At 40.7% G+C, this 25,294-nt stretch overlaps 2 protein-coding genes across 4 annotated transcripts in view; both read right to left on the bottom strand.

Moving 5' to 3' along the window:
- Positions 1-25,294, bottom strand: part of ptprg (protein tyrosine phosphatase receptor type G) — a 746,780-nt gene that overhangs the window by 201,730 nt on the left and 519,756 nt on the right. The gene's annotated exons all lie outside the window — the stretch shown is intronic.
- The window catches only part of LOC134297096 (uncharacterized), a 38,291-nt gene continuing 16,022 nt past the window's right edge, over positions 3,026-25,294 (bottom strand). Inside the window, exon 2 of the mRNA XM_062973786.1 lies at positions 3,026-23,735. Coding sequence (XP_062829856.1) covers positions 5,955-7,172 — 1,218 coding nt within the window. The 5' untranslated portion in view covers positions 7,173-23,735 and the 3' untranslated portion in view covers positions 3,026-5,954. The remainder of the gene's footprint in view (positions 23,736-25,294) is intronic.

The following is a 25,294-nucleotide window of genomic DNA, read 5'->3' as shown; positions in this document are numbered from 1 at the left end:
GCCTGGCCTCACTCTCTCACCCACCCACTCTCCCTCCCTCGCTCGCTTGCTTGCTCACTGACCTTTTTCCCTGGCTGCAAGAGAAGAAGCAGCCAGAGGAACATGCCAGGCATGAAGCAAGAAGGCAACCCTGAGGAGAAGCAGCAATTGAGTAAATAAATAAATATTAAATATTCAAATAATAATAGCATCCCTACTTTGCAGATTTTCACTTATCGCGGGTGGTCCTAGAACATAACACTGTATAGCCCTACAGAGGTTTAATTGTTCCTATTTTCAGGATAGGGTTCAGCACACTGGATAGCTCTTTAAGAGCTTAGACCAAAGCCTTCCAAACTGTGTGTTGTGATACATTAGTGTGTTGGTTGCAGTGCGTACATGGGTCACACAAACGTAACAGAAAAAACTTCTGGGTATGAATTAAGTAATGAATCAGATATTTAAATATATATAAATGAAAGATTTGCATGATACATGTTGTGTCCCCATACATTTTGTTATTACAATTTATGTATGTGTCTCTTATAAGGGTTTGTTTACTCTTTGGTTTGCTGGTAAAACATAATTACTGTGTCGTGAAATGAGGCATGTCTAAAAAACGTGTCACCAATATGAAATGTTTGGAAAGGTCTGGTTTAGACTAAAACCCAGAGTGGATCAATAATAATAATAATAATAATAATAATAATAATAATAATAATAATAATAAAACAACTTTATTTCTACCCCGCCACCATCTCCCAAAAGGGACTTGGGACGGCTTACAAAGCACTCATAATGTAACAATACATACGGTACAATAAATACAGATACATTAATATCAAAGGAAAACATAATTCACATCATCAATACATTATCACAGTAAAATCAATCAACTCATCCCATTGCATTGAAGGTGTAAGCTACTACTGTTTAAACAATTCAAAATGGAGTTAATTTACATTTTTCTCTTATAGAAGAAATTCTTATAGAGATTAATGCCCTTCCAGGAAGCCGTGTTTAATATTTTGTGACTATTACTGCATTTTTGCATATTGAAAATTGTCTTTCAGCCATTACTGTTTCCTTCATGCTTTGGAATAGGTTACTAAAGGAGCTGCAACTATTATGAAAATGGATTGGGCAGAATATGGGAATAGCAAGAGGAAAAAAACAAGAAATCACCACTTAGCTAACTTACTCCACACAATTTTGCAGAACACCAGATAATTCAACATAACAGCATTGCATTTTATTGTTGCTATGTGCCTTCAAGTCATTTCTGATTTATAACAGTCACGAGGCAAACCTATCATGGGGTTTCCTTGGCAAGATTTGTTCAGAGGGGGGTTGCCATTGCCTTTCTCTGAGACTGAGAGAGGAGGTTTCATGGCTGAGTAAGAATTTGAACCATGGTCTCTAGAGTCGTAGTCCAAACCTCAAAGCACTATGCCACACTGCATTTCAGTCAGAGATCTTGTATCTATTGCACAGAAGAATGTGGCTTTCTAAATATTGGATGGCAACTCCCATAATTTCATGCACTTTCCTGGACTAAGGAGTGGTGTAGAGTAACAACTTTGTCCACCTTAGTAATAGAACATGCATGGGTGTCCATGCAGTTCTGCAGGAGTCGTCTGGAGTGTCATATAAGCTTCTTTCCTAGACCTACATCCAAATTCCAGAGATTAAAATGTGACCTTCTGTTCACAAACATGTGTTTTGACTGTGGTCTCCAAGATCTAAAACATCAGCAAAACCCAACATGAGTGCATCTAATAATCCCATGTTTAATATGTCACTCCGACTTCCACTTTGTAACACTGATCTACTTCAGATGTAACAGGACACCAAAATCCAGCTTGTGTTTCACTTGCTTTTTAAGGTGTTCGTGTTGTTGTAAGAACAGAGAAACTACTGGCTCCTCTCCTTAACATGCCTCCGGAGAGCATTGGCATCGATCTTTAAGTGCTAAATGTGAAGGTCTGAAATGAACGGAGTTTCCTTTGTAAGGTCTTGCCATAATCAACATAGCAATTGTGGGTGACTGCGGAAGTAGTAGTTCAGGAGTATCTGGAGGAATACCACTGAACTACAGTAAACACATTTCCTTTTTAGACCACTACACTCAGCCCAGGGCATCTGGCATCAGGTCCAGAAAGAAATTTGTAGTCAGCAAAGGCGTGTTCATCTGGTATTAAACAGGAATGCCCTGCTCACAGTTCAAGCCTTATGTGTTCACTTAGTTTTTAAGTGTTTCCATCCAACTTCCATTGCAGCTAGAAATTTAAAATCCTTCCCTCTGTATTTTCTTTCTCCCGAACATCCTGCTTTCCCCATGCTTAAGTATTTAGTTTTGAACTAGTCCATGAACTAAGCAACAGCTTTAGCAATGAAGGAAAATTATCATGCAGGCCTATGAGGAGTGGCTGAGGGAGCTTTTAGCTTGGAGAAAAGAAGGCTGAGAGGAGACCTGAGAGCCATGTTTAAATATCTGAAAGGATGTCACATTGTGGAAGGGCAAAGCTTATTTTCTGCTGCTCCAGAGACTAGGACATGGAGCAATGGATTTAGATTATAGGAAAAAAAGTTTCCACCTAAACATCAGGAAGATCTTTTTGATAGTGGAACATGATGTCTGGGAGTGTGGTGGAGTCTCCTTCCATTGAGGTTTTTAAGCAGAGGCTGAATGGCCATCTGCTGGGAGTGCTTTGATTGTGTGGTTCTGCATGGCAGAATGGGGTTGGATTGGATGGCCATTGTGGTCTCTTCCAGCTCTATGATTCTATTATTTTAGCTATGTAAATATTCTCTCAGAGCTCTTCAGCTTCTTCAGAAGTTGCTGTACCAAAGGATAATTGTTGGTATAAGTTGCAAATTTAAATTTTATATCACATGGTGCAATGCTGCATACAACAGAAAAGGGTCAAGTGCAAAGATATTAAGGCATTCTTATTTGGATTGACCTAACAATTTGTTTTCGCTTTCTCATAGACACTTCCAAGTGAGTGGGTGCTACATTATACTTGACAAAGGACATTTTGAGATGATTGTATGAAAAGCTCAGGGAACAGGGTTATTTGTTCTTCTCAAAATACAACAAAGAACTACAAAGGCAGCTGTGATGTATTTATCTCGAGTTCATCTCTATTACAGAAGAATGGTGATTGGTTTGAAAACTATTCAGTTCAAGTGAATATCAGTGGCCATAGTGTTTGGTAAAATAGTTTTAAAACTATAATGCTTACTCTCTGGCTTCTCTCATTCCTTCTACTCATAATTTCCTGTGGCACAGATGTGCTATTTATACCATCCCTATCCTGTTGGATGACAAAGAGGAGTAATGTACCTATGGATGTTCCTCCTTTTATTGGTAGTAAACCAAAGTAAAATGAAAGTAATTTTTTGCTACTATTCATTAGAAGTAAAGAGCGATGTTGTTGGGATATGCAGTGGGTTTTTGGTATCTGCTGGTGTTTGGAGTATCCGCATGGATACTATTCTTAGTTTGATAAAAAATAAGTTACTCTTCATGGAGAAAAGAAGAAGAAAATGCTGGAGAAATTCTGGTGCCTTGTTGTTGTTCAGTTGTTGTTCCGACTCTTTATGACCTCATGGACTAGCCCACGCCAGAGCTCCCTGTCGGTCGTCACCTCCCCCAGCTCCTTCAAGGTCAAGCCAGTCACTTCAAGGATACCATCCATCCATCTTGCTCCTGGTCGGCCTCTCTTCCTTTTTCCTTCCATTTTCCCCAGCATCATTCTCTTCTCTAAGCTTTTCTGCTTTCTCATTATGTGGCCAAAGTACTGCATCTTTGACTATAATATCCTTCCCTCCAGTGAGCAGTCGGACATTATTTCCTGGAGTATGGACTGGTTTGATTTTCTTGTGGTCAAAGATACTCTCAGAATTTTCCTCCCAACACCACAGTTCAAAAGCATCTATCTTCCTTTGCTCAGCCTTCCTTATGGTCCAGCTCTCGCATAGTTTACTACAGGGAATACCACTGCTTTAACTATGCGGACCTTTGTTGCCAATGTGATGTCTCTGCTCTTCACTATTTTATTGAGATTGGTCATTGCTCTCCTCCCAAGAAGTAAACATCTGATTTCCTGGTTGCAGTCTGTGTCTGCAGTAATCTTTGCACCTAGAAATACAAAGTCTGTCACTACTTCCATGTTTTCTCCTTCTATTTGCCAGTTATCAATCAGCCTGGTTGCCATAATCTTGGTTTTCTTTATGTTTAACTGCAACCCAGCTTTTGCACTTTTTTCTTTACCGTGGTAATAAGGCTTCTCAGCTCCTCCTCACTTTCAGCCATCAAAGTGGTATCATCTGCACATCTAAGGTTATTAATGTTTCTTACAGCAATTTAGAATCATAGAATCATAGAATCATAGAATAGTAGAGTTGGAAGAGACCTCATGGGCCATCTAGTCCAACCCCCCGCTAAGAAGCAGGAAATCGCATTCAAAGTACCCCCGACAGATGGCCATCCAGCCTCTGCTTAAAAGCTTCCAAAGAAGGAGCCTCCACCACAGTCTGGGGGAGAGAGTTCCACTGCCGAACAGCCCTCACAGTGAGGAAGTTCTTCCTAATGTTCAGGTGGAATCTCCTTTCCTGTAGTTTGAAGCCATTGTTCCATGTCCTAGTTTGCAGGGCAGCAGAAAACAAGCTTGCTCCCTCATCCCTATGACTTCCCCTCACGTATTTGTACATGGCTATCATGTCTCCTCTCAGCCTTCTCTTCTGCAGGCTAAACATGCCCAGCTCTTTAAGCTGCTCCTCATAGGGCTTGTTCTCCAGACCCTTAATCATTTTAGTCTCCCTCCTCTGGAAGCTTTCTAGCTTGTCAACATCTCCCTTCAACTGCGGTGCCCAAAATTGGACACAGTATTCCAGGTGTGGTCTGACCAAGGCAGAATAGAGGGGGAGCATGACTTCCCTGGATCTAGACGCTATTCCCCTATTGATGCAGGCCAGAATCCCGTTGGCTTTTTTAGCTGCCGCATCACATTGTAGGCTCATGTTTAACTTGTTGTCCACGAGGACTCCAAGGTCTTTTTCGCACACACTGCTGTCAAGCCAGGCGTCCCCCATTCTGTATCTTTGATTTCCATTTTTTCTGCCGAAGTGAAGTATCTTGCATTTGTCCCTGTTGAACTTCATTTTGTTAGTTTCGGCCCATTTCTCTAGTCTGTCAAGATCGTTTTGATTTCTGCTCCTGTCTTCTGGAGTGTTAGCTATCCCAGTTTGGTGTCGTCTGCAAACTTGATGATCGTGCCTTCTAACCCTTCGTCTAAGTCGTTAATAAAGATGTTGAACAGAACTGGGCCCAGGATGGAACCCTGCGGCACTCTACTTGTCACTTCTTTCCATGATGAAGACGACGCATTGGTGAGCACCCTTTGGGTTCGTTCGCTTAGCCAATTACAGATCCACCTAACCGTAGTTTTGTCTAGCCCACATTTAACTAGTTTGTTTGCCAGAAGGTCGTGGGGGACTTTGTCGAAGGCCTTACTGAAATCCAGGTAGGCTACATCCACAGCATTCCCTGTATCAACCCAACTCGTAACTCTATCGAAAAAAGAGATCAGATTAGTCTGGCATGACTTGTTTTTGGTAAATCCGTGTTGACTATTAGCAATGACCGCATTTGTTTCTAAGTGTTTGCAGACCACTTCCTTAATGATCTTTTCCAGAATCTTGCCTGGTATCGATGTGAGGCTGACCGGACGGTAATTGTTTGGGTCGTTCTTTTTTCCCTTCTTGAAGATAGGGACCACATTCGCCCTCCTCCAATCTGCTGGGACTTCTACTGTTCTCCAAGAACTCTCGAAGATGATTGCCAGTGGCTCTGAAATAACTTCCGCTAGTTCCTTCAATACTCTTGGATGTAGCTGATCTGGCCCTGGCGACTTGAATTCGTTTAGAGTGGCCAGGTGTTCCTGGACAACTTGTTTCCCTATTTGGGGTTAGATTTCCCCCAATCCTTCATCCATTCCATGTTGCTGAGGTTGAAGAGGGCTTTCTTTTTGTGAGAAGACCGAGGCAAAGAAGGCATTAAGCAGTTCTGCCTTTTCCCTATCCCCAGTCACCATCACCCCATCTTCTCCTTGCAGTGGCCCTATCGCCTCCTTTTTCTTCCTTTTTCTACCAACATAAGCAAAAAAACCTTTTTTGTTGTTTTTTATGTCCCTGGCAAGCCTGAGCTCATTTTGCGCTTTAGCCTTGCAAACCTTTTCCCTACAGGTGTTGGCTATACGTTTGAATTCTTCTTTGGTGATTTCTCCCCTTTTCCACTTCTTGTGCATGTCACTTTTGAGATTTAGCTCAGTTAGTTCTTTGGACATCCATTCTGGCTTCTTTGCATTTGTCTTATTTTTCTTCTTTGTTGGCACTGTTTGCATTTGCGCCTTGAGTATTTCACTTTTGAAAAACTCCCATCCATCCTTAACTCCCTTGTTTTTTAATATTGGCGTCCATGGAATGCCGCTCAGTAATTCCTTCATTTTTTGGAAGTCAGCTCTCTTAAAGTCCAAAATGCGTGTTTGACTTGTCTTAGTTTCAGCATTCCTTTGTATTGCAAACTCCAGGAGCACATGGTCACTTGCCCCTAAGGATCCAACCACTTCAACTGTATTGATCAGGTCTTCCACATTTGTTAAGATTAGATCAAGAGTTGCTGATCCCCTTGTTGCCTCTTCTACCTTCTGGACCATAAAATTGTCTGCAAGGCAAGTGAGGAATTTGTTGGACTTTGTACTCTTGGCCGAGTTTGTTTTCCAGCAGATATCGGGATAATTGAAATCGCCCATGACTACTATATCTCTTCTTTGTGCCTGTTTGGTCAGCTGTTGACAGAAAGCTTCATCAAGTCCTTCATCCTGACTCGGAGGTCTATAGTAGACACCCACGACAAGGTCTTTTTGAGTTCCCTTGATTCTTATCCAGATGCTTTCAAGCTGGCTTCCCGGATTACAGTCTGGCATTTCTTCTGCAACGTAACTGTTTTTGACATATAAAGCTACTCCCCCTCCTCTCCCCTTTGTTCTATTTCTGTGAAAGAGGTTATAGCCCTCAATGGTTAAATTCCAGTGATGGGAGTCATCCCACCAGGTTTCAGTGATGCCTATGACGTCGTATGTGTGGTGCTGTGCTAAGAGTTGGAGTTCGTCTTGCTTATTTCCCATGCTCTGAGCATTAGTGTAAAGACATGTAAGCCCCTGTGACCTCCCCTTGAGCTGTTTATTTGGGATTATTGTGCTCTCTGTACTTGGTCCTTGCTGTGTTTGTGCAGTCCTCCATTAAGCCTTTTGGCGGTTCCCTGTAGTCGTGGGTAATATAGTGTTCGCCAGGCTGTTGTTCCCCTCCTCCAGTGGATCTAGTTTAAAGTGCTCCTGATGAGGTTTGTGAGTCTGTGTGCAAAAAGATGTTTTCCTGCTTGTGTGAGATGCACCCCATCGCTTGCCAGTAGTCCATCCTCTTGGAAGAGTAGACCATGGTCAAGGAAGCCAAAATGTTCCTCTTGACACCATTTTCTGAGCCAGTTATTGACCTGTACTATTTTTCCGGCCCTTGTAGAGCCATGTCCTACAACGGGGAGGAGGGATGAAAAGATCACATGTACATTATACAGTTTTAGCTTTGTTCCCAGAGCTCGAAAATCATTTGTGATCTTTTGAAAAGTATTCCTAGCGGTGTCATTGGTACCTACATGAATCAACATAAGGTGGGGAGGGTGATGGGGCTTTAGGAGCCTGCTGAGCCTCTGAGTGATATGGTGTATTTTTGCCCCCGGGAGGCAGCATGTTTCTCGAGCCATCCCATCCGGTCTGGAAATGATGGCTTACGTTCCTCTAAGGAGGGAGTCACCTACTACCAAGACCTGTTTCCTTTGAGGATTGACAGGGTCCCTTTTGTGCAAGACAGTGTGTATGTCCCCTGAAGAGTGTTCCTGTTGAAGTGAATCATGCATGTGTAAAGTGTTGTCCTCCTCCTCAACACCCCCAGTGCATTCATCAATGACAATCCATTGAGATACATCCGAGAGCCCATTACTCTCCCAAGGATGTTTCCTGTTGCTTCTGGTCTACGATTGGGGATGGAGCATTTGCATGATTACATAAGTGTGAAGGTGGTGATGCACTGTCCCCAGCATTGGATTTGTCAAGCCCTGCACGTCACATGATATGTTCTGCATAAAAGTTGAATAGGTAGGGTGAAAGTACGCAGCCCTGCTATATTCCTATCCCAATCTTGAACCAGTAAGAACTGTGGTCTGTTCTTACCTTTGCTACTTGGTCATTATACAGATTCCTCAGAAGAAAGACAAAGTGACTCGGTATCCTCATATCACCAAGAACTTGCCACATAGTCAAAGGCTTTAGAATAGTCAATAAAACAGAAACAATAAAACAGAGGGGAGCAGAAGAATGTGTTTGAATGTCTTTTGTTATACAAATTCATCTTGGGCAGCCTGTGGACTTTGAGATTTTGCTGTTTCTGTTATTGTTGTTGTTGTTGTTGCCCTGGGGAAGATGCCAAGAGATATTTTATCCTGAATTTGGGTTTTGACATTTTAGGAAGTACTCATAACCAGTACAGTGTTCCTGTCAAGGACAGAACGCCACAAGATCAAAGATAACAGAGTTTATTGGATTTACAGAACTCAAAATGCCCGTAAAAGACAAGGGCTAGGCAACGCTGGCCTTAAAAAGCAAAAAGGGGCAAGAAAAACGTTCAAAAGATAAACCGGATTAAACCGGAGTTTAATCCGGACAAAATCAAAACAGCTTGCTTCAGCCTGAGAATAAACAAAACAGAAACTGGTGAACAAAGAGTTCAAAAGAATGTAACTAATTGGCAGCAGATGCTTCTCTGCTGCCAGCACTATGTTTTGAGTAACTTAGCAGTTACTCCTCCACACAGCAGGCGAGGTTCCAATACAAACACAACAGCCGAGGATTGAAGCAGTAGCGTAGTCCCAGTTCTTTCCGAAGGTCGTAAGGCAGAAGCAGACGTTTGTAGTTCACCAAGTCCAGGTAGGAGAATCCGAGCCCGTAGTCAGTTCAGTCCGTAAATCCAGAGTAGCAGATGGCGTCCGTCAAGAAGACGACGGAAGGTCAAAGATATTGAGATTAAGCAGAGGTTGCACAAACAAAAGCCCACACAATTCCTCCCGCTGTCTGAACCCAAATTCCAAAACAACTTACGTAGTCAGCACACGAAACACACCCGTCTTCAGGAAAACGTCCCACACAGATCCCAAGCGTTCGTCCAGATTACCTTGCCCAACGCAATTTGCAATTGCTCCCAAACCCCATTTTATGCCAGTTACAAATCCTCATCACTATCAGCTGCCCTCCTTAACCCGGGCGTTTCCTCATCACTTTCCTCATCAGAGCTGGAACACCTCTGACTACGCCCCACAGCATCCCCAGCTGTGGATCCCGTCCCATCCCTCCAGCTTGTCCATGGGTCTAGTCCTGAAGGTCCCCAATCATCTTCCATCCCATCATTGCCAGTGGCACCCAATTCCTCCCTTACCCGAGTCCAATCCATCTCATCCTCTTCCGAGCTCACCACCTCTTCCTCCATTCTCTCTGTAAACCCCTCAAAAGAATCCTCGTCAGATGGTTCTGCAAAGATATCTCGCAGCCTCTTTCTTTCTCGCTCCTCGAGAGTATCTGACTCTCGAGGAGTCTTACGCCCACGCTTCCCAGTAGCAGAGCCATGAGGCTCAATCATAACAGTTCCCTCACTACTTTGTTGTTCACTTTTCACGGATTCGCTATGTTGCAGTTTTTCAATAAACTCTAAAAGAGTTTATTAAAAAAATTACAAGTTACAGCCTAAGGAAGGGAGGAAGGAGAAGCCAAAGGGAGAGAAAAGGCACACAAGCGGCAACGGGAGGAGAAGGAGGTGATTTATCAACACACAATTGGTTGATAAAGACTGAAAACAGTGTATAACTACCCTGTTTCCCCTAAAATAAGACATCCTCAGAAAATAAGACCTAGTAGAAGTTTTGCTAAGTTGCTAAATATAAGGCCTTCCCTGAAAGTAAGACCTAGCAAAGGTTTTGTTTGGAAGCATGTCTGCTGAACAGAACACCAGAGCATGCGGGATAGAGTGTTGTACATGGAAATAATGGTAGTAACAAGAAATTCTTGATAGGATTCAGTTTGTCTGGTTCTGTTGGTTTGTGATGACAATTATTGTACAGTATATAATAAATGTACATTTTTTTTGTTCAACAATAAGTGTGAATTCTTCTTCATGGAAAAATAAGACATCCCCTGAAAATAAGACCTAGAGCATCTTTGGGAGCAAAAATTAATATAAGACACTGTCTTATTTTCGGGGAAACACGGTACTAAAATTATGTATAAATATTAAAATAAATATAGTGTCCCTATTTCACGGATTTTCACTTATTGCGGGCGGTCCTGGAACCTAACCCCAGTGATAAGTGAGGGAACACTGTAAGGCTAAAAACTGGTGGAAAAATATACAAAAGGGTGAGAAGTGTGCACAATATATCCTTGGCCAGCTCTCAATTATAAGGTAAACTCAAAACACCAATAATATTTTTTGGAAATTGCAGGAGAGATTTTGGTACAGCTTTAGGCTTCTACCTTATTCCTGGTGTTGGACATAACACTGTTTCCTGTCAAACCCACAATAGGACTTGCGGGGAAGAAAAGCATTCTGTGTAAATATCTGGAATGCAATAAAGATATATCCATAACTTGTTCTTGCTGAATGCCTTCAAGTCATTTCCAACTTATCACGACTCTAAGGCAAATCTATCAAATGTTTTTCTGGGTCTGAGAGTATATGACCCCACCAACAAGTCAAACCCTACTCTCCAATCAAAGCCCACTCTACTTTCCAATCATAGCCCAAACATCATTGGCTCACTATTTTTTATATAGACTTCTTTTTCTTATCATCATCATCATCATCATCATTTTTATTTATATCCCACTTTTTCTCTCGACAAGGAGACTCAAAGCATCTTCAAAGCATTGTTATGTTGATGAGGCAGTGTAATTTTTAACCAAGGCTGGATGGCCATCTGTTGGGGGTGCTTTGAATGCGATTTCCTGCTTCTTAGCGGGGGGTTGGATTAGATGGCCCATGAGGTCTCTTCCAACTCTACTATTCTATGATTCTATGATTCAAGTGTTCAGGTCAAGATAGGTTCTATTTCCATTTTTTTCAACAAGCCACTATCCCTTTCTTTTTGCTTTTCTTCACTGATGTTCTTATCAGCAATATGTCAGGGAATTGATGGCTAGTGCTGACTGGGAGGGGGAGGGGGGTTAGAGGTAAACCCCACTTCTTCAATGACATGTTACTGTTTCTAAAGCTGATTTGGATCCTAGACAACCCTCAAAATCCCACTGCATGGTGAGATTTAAAATTAATAAACCAACAAAGTCAATGTAAGTTCTTGGGATAGCAGCCCATGCTACATTCTGTCCAGCTGTCTGCTATTCAGATCTCTGTTAATTTTACATCTGTCAGTTCAATTTTAGGCGCATTTACCTGGAAGTAAGACCTATAATGTCCATTGCGGCCAACACCCATGTTTCATGCTTTGGAAGCATCTTTATTTGGAAATGTGTCAGTTTTATTCCATCCAGCTAAGGAAACTATGTTTATGGTGCCTACCCTGTCATATTTGTTCTGCTCCCCCATCCTTTGCCATAATGATGTTACACTCTAGCCTTAACTGAGAGAGCGTGACTTGCTCAAGGTCACTCAGTGGGTTTCCATGGTCAAGAAGGGATCTTAACTCTGGACTCCAGAGTTGTGGCCCAATGTTTACACCATTTCACCACACTGACTCTCTTCTTTGATGGTGCCTTAGTATTCTGCTGGGTATCTATAATAGAATAGAATAGCTTTATTGTTACTGTGCTATTGCACAACGAAATTAAATGACCTCCCCAGCACCCGTCACAAAACTACATACCCATCCCTCCATACCCCAGTTACCACCATACAACCCCCAATGCCACATCAATGCAAAACCATGGAGTTCAACATAGTCACAGCTCTTGGACAAAAGCTACCTCTCAGGCTGTTTGTCCTTGTCTTCGTCACCCTGTACCATTTGCCAGATGGTAATAATTCAAAAAGAGAATATGCCGGGTGAGATAAATCCCCCAAAAGGCTCTGAGCTTTCTTAAGGCTGTGGGACCTATAAAGTTCTTCCAAAGAACTTTATAGTTCTCCTTTACAGGAGCAGAATTCAAAACAGTGTATGGGCTGAAACTAACAAAATGAAGTTCAACAGGGACAAATGCAAGATAAATGTCAGGAGAGAATACTTCTGGAACATGGCCACACAGCCCGAAAGACATACAACAACCCAAATGCAAGATACTCCACTTAGGCAGAAAAAAATGAAATGCAAAGATACAGAATTGGGGGGGGGGGGGTGCATGGCTCAACAGCAGTATGTGTGAAAAAGATCTTGGAGTCCTCATAGACAACAAGTTAAACATGAGCCTACAATATGATGCAGCAGCAAAAAAAAAAAAGCCAATGTGATTTTGACCTGCATAAATAAGAGTATAGTGTCTAGATCCAGGGAAGTTATGCTACCCTTCTATTCTGCCTTGGTCAGACCACACCAGGAATCACACTGTGTCCAATACTAGGAACTGCAATTGAAGGGAGATGTTGACAAGCTGGAAAGTGTCCAGAGGAGGGTGACTAAAATGATTAAAGGTCTGGAGAACAAGCCCCATGAGGAGCGGCTTAAAGAGCTGGGCATGTTTAGTCTGCAGAAGAGAAGGCTGAGCGGAGACATGATAGCCATGTATAAATACGTGAGGGGAAGTCATAGAGAGGAGGGAGCAAGCTTGTTTTCTGCTGCCCTGGAGACTAGGACACAGAACAATGGCTTCAAACTACAGGAAAGAAGATTCCATCTGAACATTAGGAAGAACTTCCTCACTGTGAGAGCTGTTCGACAGTGGAACTCTCTTCCCCGGACTGTGGTGGAGGCTCCTTCTTTGGAGGCTTTTAAGCAGAGGCTGGATGGCCATCTTTTGGGGGTGTTTTGAATGTGATTTTCCTGCTTCTTGGCAGGGGGTTGGACTGGATGGCCCGTGAGGTCTCTTCCAACTCTATGATTCTATTATTCTAAGAGGGGAGAAGGCAACCAATGATCCTCTGTGCAGAAGTGGTCACCCTTTGGAGTGCCTTCATGTCTTCCACTGTGCAGTTACCAAATACCGACAGCATCATTTTTTCACTGCCTAACAGACAATACAATATATGCTGCTCCTAGAAAATGAGAATGGTGTAAAGATTAATGTGTCTATAAGTGTGAGCTTTGGATAGCTCAAATGCTAAAATGTGCCTTCTTCAATGTTTGCAGGAAATGATCACCATAATTGTTTTTCCAACCGCTGCTTGGACATGAAATGAATTCCAATTAAAGGATAAACAGTTCTACGGCAAAAGATGATAAACTTATTTACCCGTAAAACCAAGAATGGGCAACAGACTCTTACAAGAACTTTATAAAACTAGTCATAATAATTTTGATCTCATCCCATACAGCCCAGTCTTTGTTTTTGTTTTGAATATCATGTTTATATAGGGAAGAAGGGCTGTATGATTTCAAAAGCAAATATTATTTGAGGTATGATAAATTTCTGGAGAAGTGTACAGAAGTCGGTGATGACTGTTTGCTTAGTGTGATCACTGGCAACAAATTGGCAGAGACAGGATGCTAAATAAATAAATGCAGGAATACCTGTTAAACTAGACTTGAATTTACTTTAGACAGATGTACAGGGAGTTTAAAACTTCCTTACAAATTGAATTACCATATATATCCATGTATAGGTTGATCTCATATACAATATGAAGGCAGGTTTTGGGGCTGCGACATTGGATTTTGCCATGACCCATGGATAGGTTGAGGGTAAAAGCTAGGAGCATGTTTTTCTATATGTTGGCTCACTAATAAATCAAAATGAAGATTGTTCTCAAGAAAGCAGAAGACTGGCAGCTGTGAAGAAATGAGGTAAGATTTTGGAGTATTGAGTTACATAACTGAAGACAAAACACAGATCATATATGCCAGTAGTTCACAACCTTCCTAATGCCACGGCCTCTTGATACAGTTCCTCGTGTTGTGGTGACTCCCAACCATGAAATTATTTTTGTTGCTACTTCCTAACTGTAATTTTGCTACCGTTATCAATTTTAATGTAAATATATGATATGCAGGGTGTATTTTCATTCACTGAACCAAATTTGGCAAAAAATACTTGGTACGCCCAAATTTGAATACTGATGGGGTTGGAAGGGGGGGGGGTTGATTTTGTCATTTGGGAGTTGTAGTTGCTGGGATTTATAGTTCACCTACAATCAAAGAGCATTCTGAACTTTACCAATGAACCAAACTTGGCACACAGAACTCCCATACTGGAAGTGTTTGGTGAGCACTGACCTTGAGTTTTGGAGTTGTAGTTCACCTAAACCAGAGAGCACTGAGGACTCAAACAATGACGGATCAGGACCAAACTTGGCACAAATACTCAACATGCCCAAATTTGAACACTGGTGGAGTTTGAGGAAAATAGACCTTAACATTTGGGAGTTATAGTTGCTGGGATTTATAGTTTACCTACAATCAGAGCCCCTTGAACCCCACCAACGATAGAATTGGGGCAAACTTCCCACACAGAACCATGACCAACAGAAAATACTGGTCTTTGGTGACCCATCTGACACCCTCCTCCCGATCCTGCCAGGGGTCCTGACCCCCAGGTTGAGAAATGCTGACATACGCCATAGTATTCTCAGTTTTTCTCCATGGTTGTGAAATATAGGTAGTGCAGAAAAATAACAGGATGAGAATAAACCCATTTGAAATGTGGATGCTGAAAAGAAGACTTCCACCCTATAGATAGAATTCACTATAGATGAATTACTAGATGTGTTCTTGAGCAAATTATGCCTGAACTCTGAACAAAAGGATAAAATGAGACTGTTGTCATGTGGACATATCATGAGGTTATATGACTCATTTTAAAAAGCCAATAATCCTTGATAAACTGAAAGGCAATAGGAAAGAGGAGAACGGTATTGAAGGTGGGGAGACTCAATCAAGAAAGCTATCTCCCTGAGTGTGCAAGACCTTACTAGGGCTGTTAACAATGAAGTATCTTCGAGTTCCCGCGTTCACAGATGTGACATCTATCTATATTACATCTTCAAGGTCTCACTAAATCCAAAGGGAGAAGCAGGTTAGGAAGGAGGAAGAAGAGGAGGAGGAAATGAAGGATGAAGAAGAGGATGATGATGATAATGAAGAAGAGGAAGAAGAGAGAGGAGAAGGAAAGGAATCAATGTGTTTTGTTGTGAGTGTTGACACATTTATATCATAGCACAGGTGCCTGCCACATCCAGGGATTTAAAGAAATACCGTAACTATAAAGAAACAATCTAAGTTACTTCTGAAAATCAGTAGTTTATTTTTAAAAGAATAACTACTAATTACTTTTAAAGTAACTTTTCAAGTTTTTGTTCTGTCTTCTAATATGTTCTTTTTTCTTCTGAATATCTCTGATAAATGGGGAAAGCAAACCTTTATGGCAGGTGGAGAAACTCTGCCGTTACCCTAGTTTTCTTCCCAAAAAACCATGGCGTCACATATCTCTGCCTGGCTGTATAGTAACCCCATATCAATTGGAGCAGCTGCTCTCCTGCTCCACAAAATTCATGCAGAAATCTCTCATCCTAGCCCATTTCATTTCATAATACGTGATAGCAGCCACAGAACCACAGCTGTACATAAAAGAGACTGTAACTAAACAGGAACATTTTGCACTTGTGTTATTAACAGATGTTTTTCTGAGTTTAACCATGCAATTACAGATTTAAATGTTTAATTATGGTAAAAAAGAGGATAAGAAGCAAAGTTCACATTTACACGAAGAAAAAAGCCAATAAATTACAATTTGAAGACATTTATCCATCATCTGCAGTCAGTTTTATGCCGTGTTAATATTAGTTAGTAAAAACACCTTTTACATTCAAGGACCATTTTAGTTAACTATTGGAAGAAATTTAATAAATAATATATGTTTTTGTACATCTTTTCTTCCAGAAGAATTACTTTGGAAAAAGACTCTAGCACCATTTTAGAATTGTATTTTATTGGCATTGAAAATATCTACCACCTTGTTGCCCAGTAGGATTTGGTATGCTATCAGAGCAAGTCTGTTCAGGAAAAATGTGATACTTTTAGTCTTAGAGATGCAGCAGACAGACAACCTGCAAATTAGGTAATATTTTAATTGTAATCAGTTGTTGCTAAAGTGCATTAAGCCACAACAGCATCCAGTGAGGCAAGTGTGGGCCATTCATGGGTTTTGAGAAGTTGTGTTGTAATTTCCACCACCCATAACCACACTCTATGCAAGTTAGGGCTGTGTATTTTGCTGTCTAAATGCCTGCTTAAGATATGTCATGTGTAGACCCAGTCATATCTTGCCCCAACACTACTCATTGTTTCCTATCCCTAGGTTCCTTCTATGCTAGTATTTACTGCAGATCCTACCAGGGAGCATTCATTTAGAGCAGTAGTTCTCAACCTGTGGGTCCCCAGATATTTTGGCCTTCAACTCTCAGAAATCCTAACAGCTGGTAAACTGGTTGGGATTTCTGGGAGTTGTAGGTCAAAACACCTGGGGACCCACAGGTTGAGAACCACTAATTTAGAACTAGGACATTATGAAGAACATAAAATAAATACAGACTGTTGCAACAATATGCTTAGTGCTGCTAAAACCAATTTGTTTACATTCATAAGCTATAGGAATCAAAGTAACATGTGTCTGTTTTTGTATGTTGTGCGTCCCATACTTTCATTAAACTAAGGTGCCTGAAAACTGGCATGTTTATTAAAGGGAATGTGGTGAGACTGCTCCACAGACTTAGCAATAATTGATACTGATGTGCTCATGTTTGAAGTACCAGCTTCAACCACTAGGGGGTAGACTTTTAAAATCAGTGCATAGGTTTGCTGTCATTAGAGTTTGTAAATAAAGGAGACTTTGTCATAGGGCTATCCCTGTCTTCTGATGTTGGGACCCCTTTTTCATAGTATACAGGTGTCAAGTCCCTTACTTAGGAAGCTATAGGAATATACTATACCTAATGTTGCTCATGCCTGCTCAGGACAGGATGAGCACAATTTATTCAAGTGTAACAGCTCTATAAGTCTGCTATAAGGCTTTGGTATATTAAGCTAAGTACTATTCCTATTTATACTATTCTAACTATGATAAAAAAATTCAATGCAAAATTCAATTTTGTCCATTCACATTTCTATTTGTAATGCAAGCCAATCTTCACTTTATGGATAGCCAATCATACTAAGTAATTCTTAATTAACACTATCTGAATGCATTTTACACTGGTCTAAATAATGAACTCAATGGATCTGAAGTACATAATTAGTTCTAGTTTTCACGGTTGTGCAAAGAAAAATAATGACCTTTACTGACTCAGAATAAATAAAGCAATGCATGTCCAACATTGTTATAAATATTGTAGTGAACATATTTTCTGAACATGGATCTTTATATAGTCAAAATGAACGATCTATATGTTAAAGAGGTTTTTTAGCTGAGTAGGTGAAAGCCATAGGTAGGTTTCTGGAACATGGCCATACAGCCCAGAAAACACACAACAACCCTGTGATTCCAGCTATGAAAGTCTTCGACAATCATAAGTAGTAGCCATGGGACATAAGCATGCTCAGTGGACATTGATGGGCTGGGGACAGGATCAACGAGACTGGTGGATATAAAACAGCTTATCCATAAAGTATATGGCCTTCAAAACTGAGAGAAACAACTTGTTTTCAACTTCGTTTCACGAGTCCCATTTATACATACATACACACACACACACGCACACACACATCAAATCACCTTTGTTTTTACTGTGTGCCTTCATGTCATTTCCAACACATTGGGGGGGGGGGGTTAGCTACAGTCTTCCTCTGAGGCTGAGAAGGTATGGCTTGCTCAAAGTCACCCAGTGAGATTCCAAGCTCAAGTGGGAGTTTGAACTCTGATCTCTGGGAATTCAAGTCCAAAATTACCACACTAGCTTTCTATTCACCCCCATTACATCATGTATATTTTCCATCCTCTTATTCTTGTTCTGTTTTGACTCACTTTGTTCCTGTTCTGCTCCTTGTCATTTCTCTTCTAATATTTCACCAAATAGTTAATTTTATAAATATGCAAAATAAATAATATTGTAATCAGAACAATGCATGCAAATTTAAAAGTTGTTTAATTAACAGTATTTATTCGGAGTGCCAATTTTAGGACTCCAAAAATATTCTTTAGGAAGGGGAGGACACTTTCAGAACAACAAATAAGTTAGTCTGGAATGCCTTGTATTTTTGTTATCATGATGGCTATATACAATCAGTCTCAGACCCCTAGATAGCAAAACAAGTGTGTGTGTGTGTGTGTGTGAATAAAGTACAATCTAAAAATTGCATCCACTTTGCCTTGTACTTGTTCTCACAACAGTGAGTTATGATTTAATGTTACATCAAATTCAAGCACTTGAGGAAAGCCTAGTGGTTTGCCTTTTGACAAGCTGGATTTTATTATGGAGCTGTCGTTAAGGTTGTTCAGACTTGGTGTAGCCAAACCAGTGCCAGAACTTCACATGAATATACCGAATTATTATGCATTTTCAACAAAAGGCAACACTGCTGGTTCTGGTGTGAAACATAACAGCTATTTTCTTTTAGGAAGTCAGAAGGAATGTTCAGGTTTTATTAATTTATCCTGTCAGAAGCAATTTGAGAATACAGTTATAATGTATAGAAAAACCACAAATCAAGTTTGACATTGTACTAAATTTTCTTTGACCAGAAGCTGGCCACTTGGAGTGCCTCTGGTGTCACTGTGAGAAGGCCCTCCATTGTGCATGTGGTAGAGCTCAGACTGCATTGTAGTAAGTGGTCTGTGATTAACTTTTCTCCACACTCGTATGTTGTTGACTTCACTTTGTAGCCCCATTTCTTAAGGTTAGCTCTACATCTCATGGTGCAGATGAAAAAATACTATAGCTTTCTATAGGGCAACTGGTCATGAAATGGCAGGGAGAAAGGTTGTAAACTGCCCTGAGTCCTTCCGGAGAGATGGGGTGGGGTATAAAAATCATGATTATTATTATTAAGATGAGAAAAAGACAAAGTTGCTGTTGACTAATCTTTGTATTTATACAGGAAACCTCCACCAATCTGATGGGACAAGGGCAGAGCTTTCCAAACTGTGTGTCACAACACATTAGTGTGTTGGCTGCATTGTGGACCTGCGTCGAGTGAATATGATGAGAAACCTCTGAGTCTATATGAAGTAAGTAATAAATCATACGTTTATCAAAATATAAATGAAAGGTTTTCACACATTTTGTTATTACAGTTTGTGTCCGTATTACTTATGAAGGTTTGGTTTAACTTCCGTTTGCTAAGAAAACTGAATTATCGTGTCACAAAATGATGCATGAATAAAACTGGTAGGTATGTCACCAACACAAAATGTCTGGAAAGCTCTGTGTCAGGCACTGCGTAAGGCTGTCAGAAAGTAGAATTGGTTAAAAAGTAGAACCTGGATCCTTTTAACTTGCAAATGTGCTTTGTCCCCTGAAAAATGTAAACAAAATACTATAAATCACGTTTGAATGTGTGATAAAGTTTAAAAGGCTTTTGCCTGTATTCAAACATTATTCAGGGAGGTGTCCACTCTTTCCAATTGCAAGCCCTGGGACTGTGCAATCCCAAGCGATCCTCTTAGGCAACAATAACTGACCAAAGTGTGGATCCCTCTTGTCTGTAATTTACAAATATTGAAAGAGTGATTCACCCAAAAACAAGGCATCAAAAGGTAGGAGGAGCCTGTATACAGTTTCTAGCTGACTGCTTTGCATAATACTTATTTCTTTGTTTAACTACACAGCATTAACTTCAAAAAGGACTAGCTTTGGGATCTGGGTGTTGATATTAGTGGAATTGGTGCTACCCAGGGATCCTTTAATGTTTTGCTGCTGTTTTGTATCCTTTACTCACACTGGACTAAGCATATCCAGGCAGCTGCCAGGGCTACAGCAAAGCCATCAAATCACAATGGCAGACAGCTGTGCATCACCAATCATTTTTGAATTTCCCACCATTCCCTGCAGCAAATCATACATCGGGGCATTGTGGGTAATTAAATTGGCATGAAGTTTGCAGCTGCCAGTAAGCCCACAGGCTCTCACTGATGTTAGTTGGGCCAAAAATGCTTAAAGTGTCAAGAGCCGTAATTTGTGGCAAAGCATAAAATGCAAAAAAGTATAACTACAGTTAGGGAATGTCTATCTAATTTCTTTTATTCTAATCATTCTAATCAGCAGGCATCCTGGTTATCAATCTCCCAAATCATAATATGACTGCTGTGACTGACTACTGTAATTTGTACTTATTAGATGCCCAAGTATTATTTGTAAAACTCTGCTAATGAAACATCCCCATAAAGAACAGGCAATCAAACTGGATATCTTCTGCTGTAAGGCCACAAAAGTAATTTCTATTAAAGGCACGGCAGATTTAATTCGTAGAGTAACAAATGACTGCATTGCAAGTGCAGACATTAATAGGGTCTATAAATATTCCTATGCTGCCTTCACTTCCCAGCATTAGAAAATAAAAAAAGGGTTTATTCAATAAGAAAAGTGTAAATAGATACTGAACAATGAAAATATTTTTTTAAACAAACCTAAAAGAAATAGAAGGACTAAGGGTGTAAAAGGAAAATAGTCAATTAATTAATGATCCCAACATTAACATTATCTAAGTATCAAATGCCATCACAATTTTGGGGGGAAAGAGATTATGCAGAAATACTACATTTATTGAGAAGACAGATATATTGAGAGATACCTAGTTTTCATACAAATGTTTCTCAAAACAACTTTTGTGGGATATTCCCCATGTAGAATAATTGCATTGGTTTAATAGCTCTGGTTTAATAAACAAAAACCATACAGTGGATTTGGAAACCGTAACACAAACCACAGCTAATGCATGATATGTACACTGCATTCCCCCCCTCTGCAAAGACACAGGGCTTTGTAATGAAGGAAAGCTGTTCTTACAAGAGCAAGGGAAAAGTGATAATTGTCTCAAAGTGACCAGAAGGTCAAATTGACAAAGCTGCCATGGTATTCACTGAAATAATCCCCTTCTGTCCACAACAGCACATGTAAAATGAATAGAAACACGGATGAGTAAATATACAAAGTGCTCAGCCAAATCCAACTATGCATGGGTGGTTTTAATCCATGGCAAAGGAAGAGCGAGCAAACATCATCATAAGTCCATGGCAGCACATGTTATTTTTATATATTACTTTCTGTGTTTCCCGCAATGATCTCAGGAAAGCCTTTGTGGTTTTCCAAGAACTTTATAAGATCACTTTGGGGGGGGGGGGGGGGGAGAGAGAGAGAGCCCAAAAAGTCACCATGTGATTATCATGGCTCCATAAACAGTGATGTTCCTAGTCCCAGTCCAATGCTCTAACCCAGTGGTTCTCAATTTTTTTTTTGACCAGGGACCACTCTGACCAGGGACCACTCTCCAACATTAGTACCAAAAGGGCTACAAATCAGTTTTTGGTCAACTTTAGATTCGTTTAGGTTATTTGGGATGCTGATTCAAAAAACTGCATTAAAGAGACCACATCAGCTCTAGTTTGTTAAACAGAACTTATGCCATCCAGTAGTCACCATCTGCTTGGCCACAGAAAGCTGTCTAAAAAGGTAAAGGTTTCCCCTGATGTTAAGTCCAGTCATGTCTGACTCTGGAGGTTGGTGCTCATCTCCATTTCTAAGCCGAAGAGCCGGTGTTGTCCGTAGACACCTCCAAGGTCATGTGGCCGGCATGACTGCATGGAGCGCTGTTACCTTCCCGCCAGAACGGTACCTATTGATCTACTCACATTGGCATGTTTTCGAACCGCTAGGTTGGTAGGAGCTGGAGCTAATAGCAGCCGCTCATGCCGCTCCCGGGGTTTGAAACTGGGACCTTTCGGTCTATCCAATACAATTTTCTGAATCAGCAGCCCAAATAACACCAGGAACAAACTTAAAAACGAAGACACCAAGGCGCCCCTGCTTCCAGGTGCCACATGGGTGGCTCCGCTCAGAGGGGAGGGAGGAGGAGGAGAAGCAGCAGCCAGGAGGCTTGCTGTCACGCCTTTCATGGGTAGTCAGCCTCTCCCTTCCCGACATCCTTGTTGCCTCGGCATTATAAGAGTGTTTCGTGAGGCAAGTTTCTCTCGTTGCAACAGTGTAGTAATGGTAACAGACCATATTTTAGTTCTTGGGGACCAATGGTGATCCACTTACCACAGGTTTGGAACCATTACTCTAACTACAATATCACACTGGATATAAACGAAAGCAAACGCTGAATGGGGCTAAATAAAGGATATCCCATTAATCTGGCTCCCATTAAGGAAATTTGCCCTGGCACTTTACTATTGTTCTCCATCCCTAGTTCATTTCCCCATCCTAGTTCGCCCACCCCACGCACTTTATGCTGACTTATGTACTTTATTCATCTGCCCGAATTTAAAGAGAGTTGCGTCAGTCTGCGCATTCTTACCTGGGATTGGACCTTTCACAGGCTCGCTGATGATTAGGTCAAGATTGTTCTCATGTTTTATATCTATGTTATTTTAAATTTTGTTGATTATTATGTTCTATTGTAATGATGTATGTTTTTATTCTTGATTTTACAATGTTATGATGTAGAGTGGGCTCGTTCCCTATGTAAGCTGCTCCGAGTCCCCGTTGAGAGATGGAGGCGGGATACAAAAATAAAGTTGTTGTTGTTGTTGTTGTTGTTGTTGTTGTTGTTATCCAATGCTTAGCCATTCAAGACTGTTTTTCTAACTTATTGCATCAAATATTTAACACCCCACATTAAATCTGTGACAATGTGTTAAGCCCTATGAAAAAATATTGCAATTCCCACCTTATGGATGTGTCTTAGATTCTTAATTATAGATGCCAAAAAACTGAAAGGGGGGAAATGTTTTTAATCCATTTCACTTATTTTTCTAACAGGAGCAGCAGACAAACCGATTCTACTGTTAGCAAGGACCACAGCCATCTCATTTTAATATAGAATGATATTTCTGCACTAACTGGAAACAAGTTACAAAAAAATTCAGAAAACTTTACAGCACATCACCACTTTCCTATTAAGAAAGTATTTTTTCTCCTGACTTTTCTAGTGGTTTCAGCTCCATTTCCCCCCAGTCGTATGCCCAATTATTCAGTCACTAAATGCAGCTGAAATGCAGACTTTAATGTTACAAAAAAGGTTTGAAATCCAGAAGAGCTGCCACAAATATTACTCTCCCTAAAGAGATCAATTTTGCATACAGGCTTGCAAATGAACACAGGGGAATTTCTTTTGAATTTTAACATCTTCATAGGAAGTGGCAGAAAATAGGCCTATCTGAATTGATTTGATTGGCAATTTAAAACACTAGAAACACATATGCAAGACCAGTTCCAGCATGGCATTGTACACGATGTTTTAACTTCAATGGGATAATCAATTTCTTACTTCTTTCATGACCCCACTTTCCGAGCACCTCTTTGAAGCATTTATCCAGCTCTGGTGCACCTTGTACCTGTGTTTGAAAGACAGATTTGTACAAATATGATACTATAGCTAGCAAAATTAATAGAGAGCATGGCCATGTATGGATCACACACACACATGCTTCAAACCTACATTGGAATATGAACTAACAGTTTTCGCTGAGATTTCTTTTTCTGAGTAGAAAGTGAATACATTGGGACCCTGGGCACATCTACACTTAATGCAGTTTGAAAGCAGCTTGACAGCTGTTTGTATGCTGCAAACACGCATTACGGAACTCTTTAAAACCTTTAAACTGGGATAAGCAGTCGAGGAATACTCAAAAATACAGCTGTTAATGCACTTTAGAAGGCTTTAGTATAAACCACATTTCACAGTAAAAGGGATTATAAGGGACAGGGCACTCCTGCGATCCACACATGTGCATTACAGCAGGGGGAGGTTTTTTTTTAAACCCCATATTCTCCATGGCTGTCTATAGCCACAGATCCTGAAACTGGTTTGAAGTCAGCCTCTGTGGTGTGAGGAGTCACCATCCAGACCTTGAACTGGTTCAAGGATCTGGAATGTAGTTTTCCTAACAGTGAAGATTTCTGGTATGCTAGTTTCACCTTGGATTAAGTCTTCAGTGTATACGTGCTCCCCAAACGATGGTTCCCTATCGTTTTATTTACTTGCATCTGACAAGATGCCTTGGTCCTTCAGCATGACTCTAAGGCAGAGCTTTCCAAGCTGTGTGTTGCAACACACTAGGTGTGTCGCTGGTAGTCCACAGGTGTGTTGCCCTGAGTGAGATCTGTGCATTGGGGCATCTGGGCTGTGCCTTGCTGTGCCACTCAACTTCCTGCTGGCTGTCCTGCTGCCGCTGCCAATGACAAAAGGTTCATCCGCCTGTCACCACTGCTCTAACCCTGACTCCTGTTGAGCTGGCCCTGGCCCTGCAGTGGTCCCTCACTGTCACACATCAAAATGTCTGTGGATGGGATCCATGTTAGCAGGTATTTCAATGCAATCTTGAAGAACATCTCCATATGTAGGACAATACAATAATCCAATCTAGAAATAATTAAAGCATGATTGAAAACAGCTAGATCAGAGCTTTCCAAATTCTGTGTTGCTACACATTTATGTGATGACCACAGTGTATAATGTGTCACATGAACATAACAAGAAACATTTGGGTCTATGTGAAATAAGCAATAAAATATATTTTTGAAAGTATACATGAAAGGTGTACATGAGATATGTTGTGTCCTATTACTACAATTCCTATATGTGTCCATATCTCTTATAAGGGGTTAATTTAATCTCCGGTTTGCTAGTAAAACTGAATTACTATGTTGTGAAAGGATGCATGTCTAAAAAGCGTCTCACCAACATGAGGAGTTTGGAAAGCTATGCTATAAGGTATGCTGTCTTCTGTCTAGTAGTGAAGACAAAATCAGTGATATCCTGAGTTGCTCTGGAAATTTTGACATTGACATGGACAATAAAATCACCCAATGTCTTGGGGGTTCCACAGCACTTAGTCCCAGCTCAAAAGTGGAGGCTAATGAGCAGAAGAGTCTGTCAACAGAATCCTTAATA

Source organism: Anolis carolinensis, chromosome 2 (genome assembly GCF_035594765.1).
Source record: "Anolis carolinensis isolate JA03-04 chromosome 2, rAnoCar3.1.pri, whole genome shotgun sequence".
NCBI lineage: Eukaryota > Metazoa > Chordata > Lepidosauria > Squamata > Dactyloidae > Anolis > Anolis carolinensis.
The sequence above is the reverse complement of the archived record's forward strand: the minus strand, read 5'-3'. Positions and strand labels throughout refer to the sequence as shown.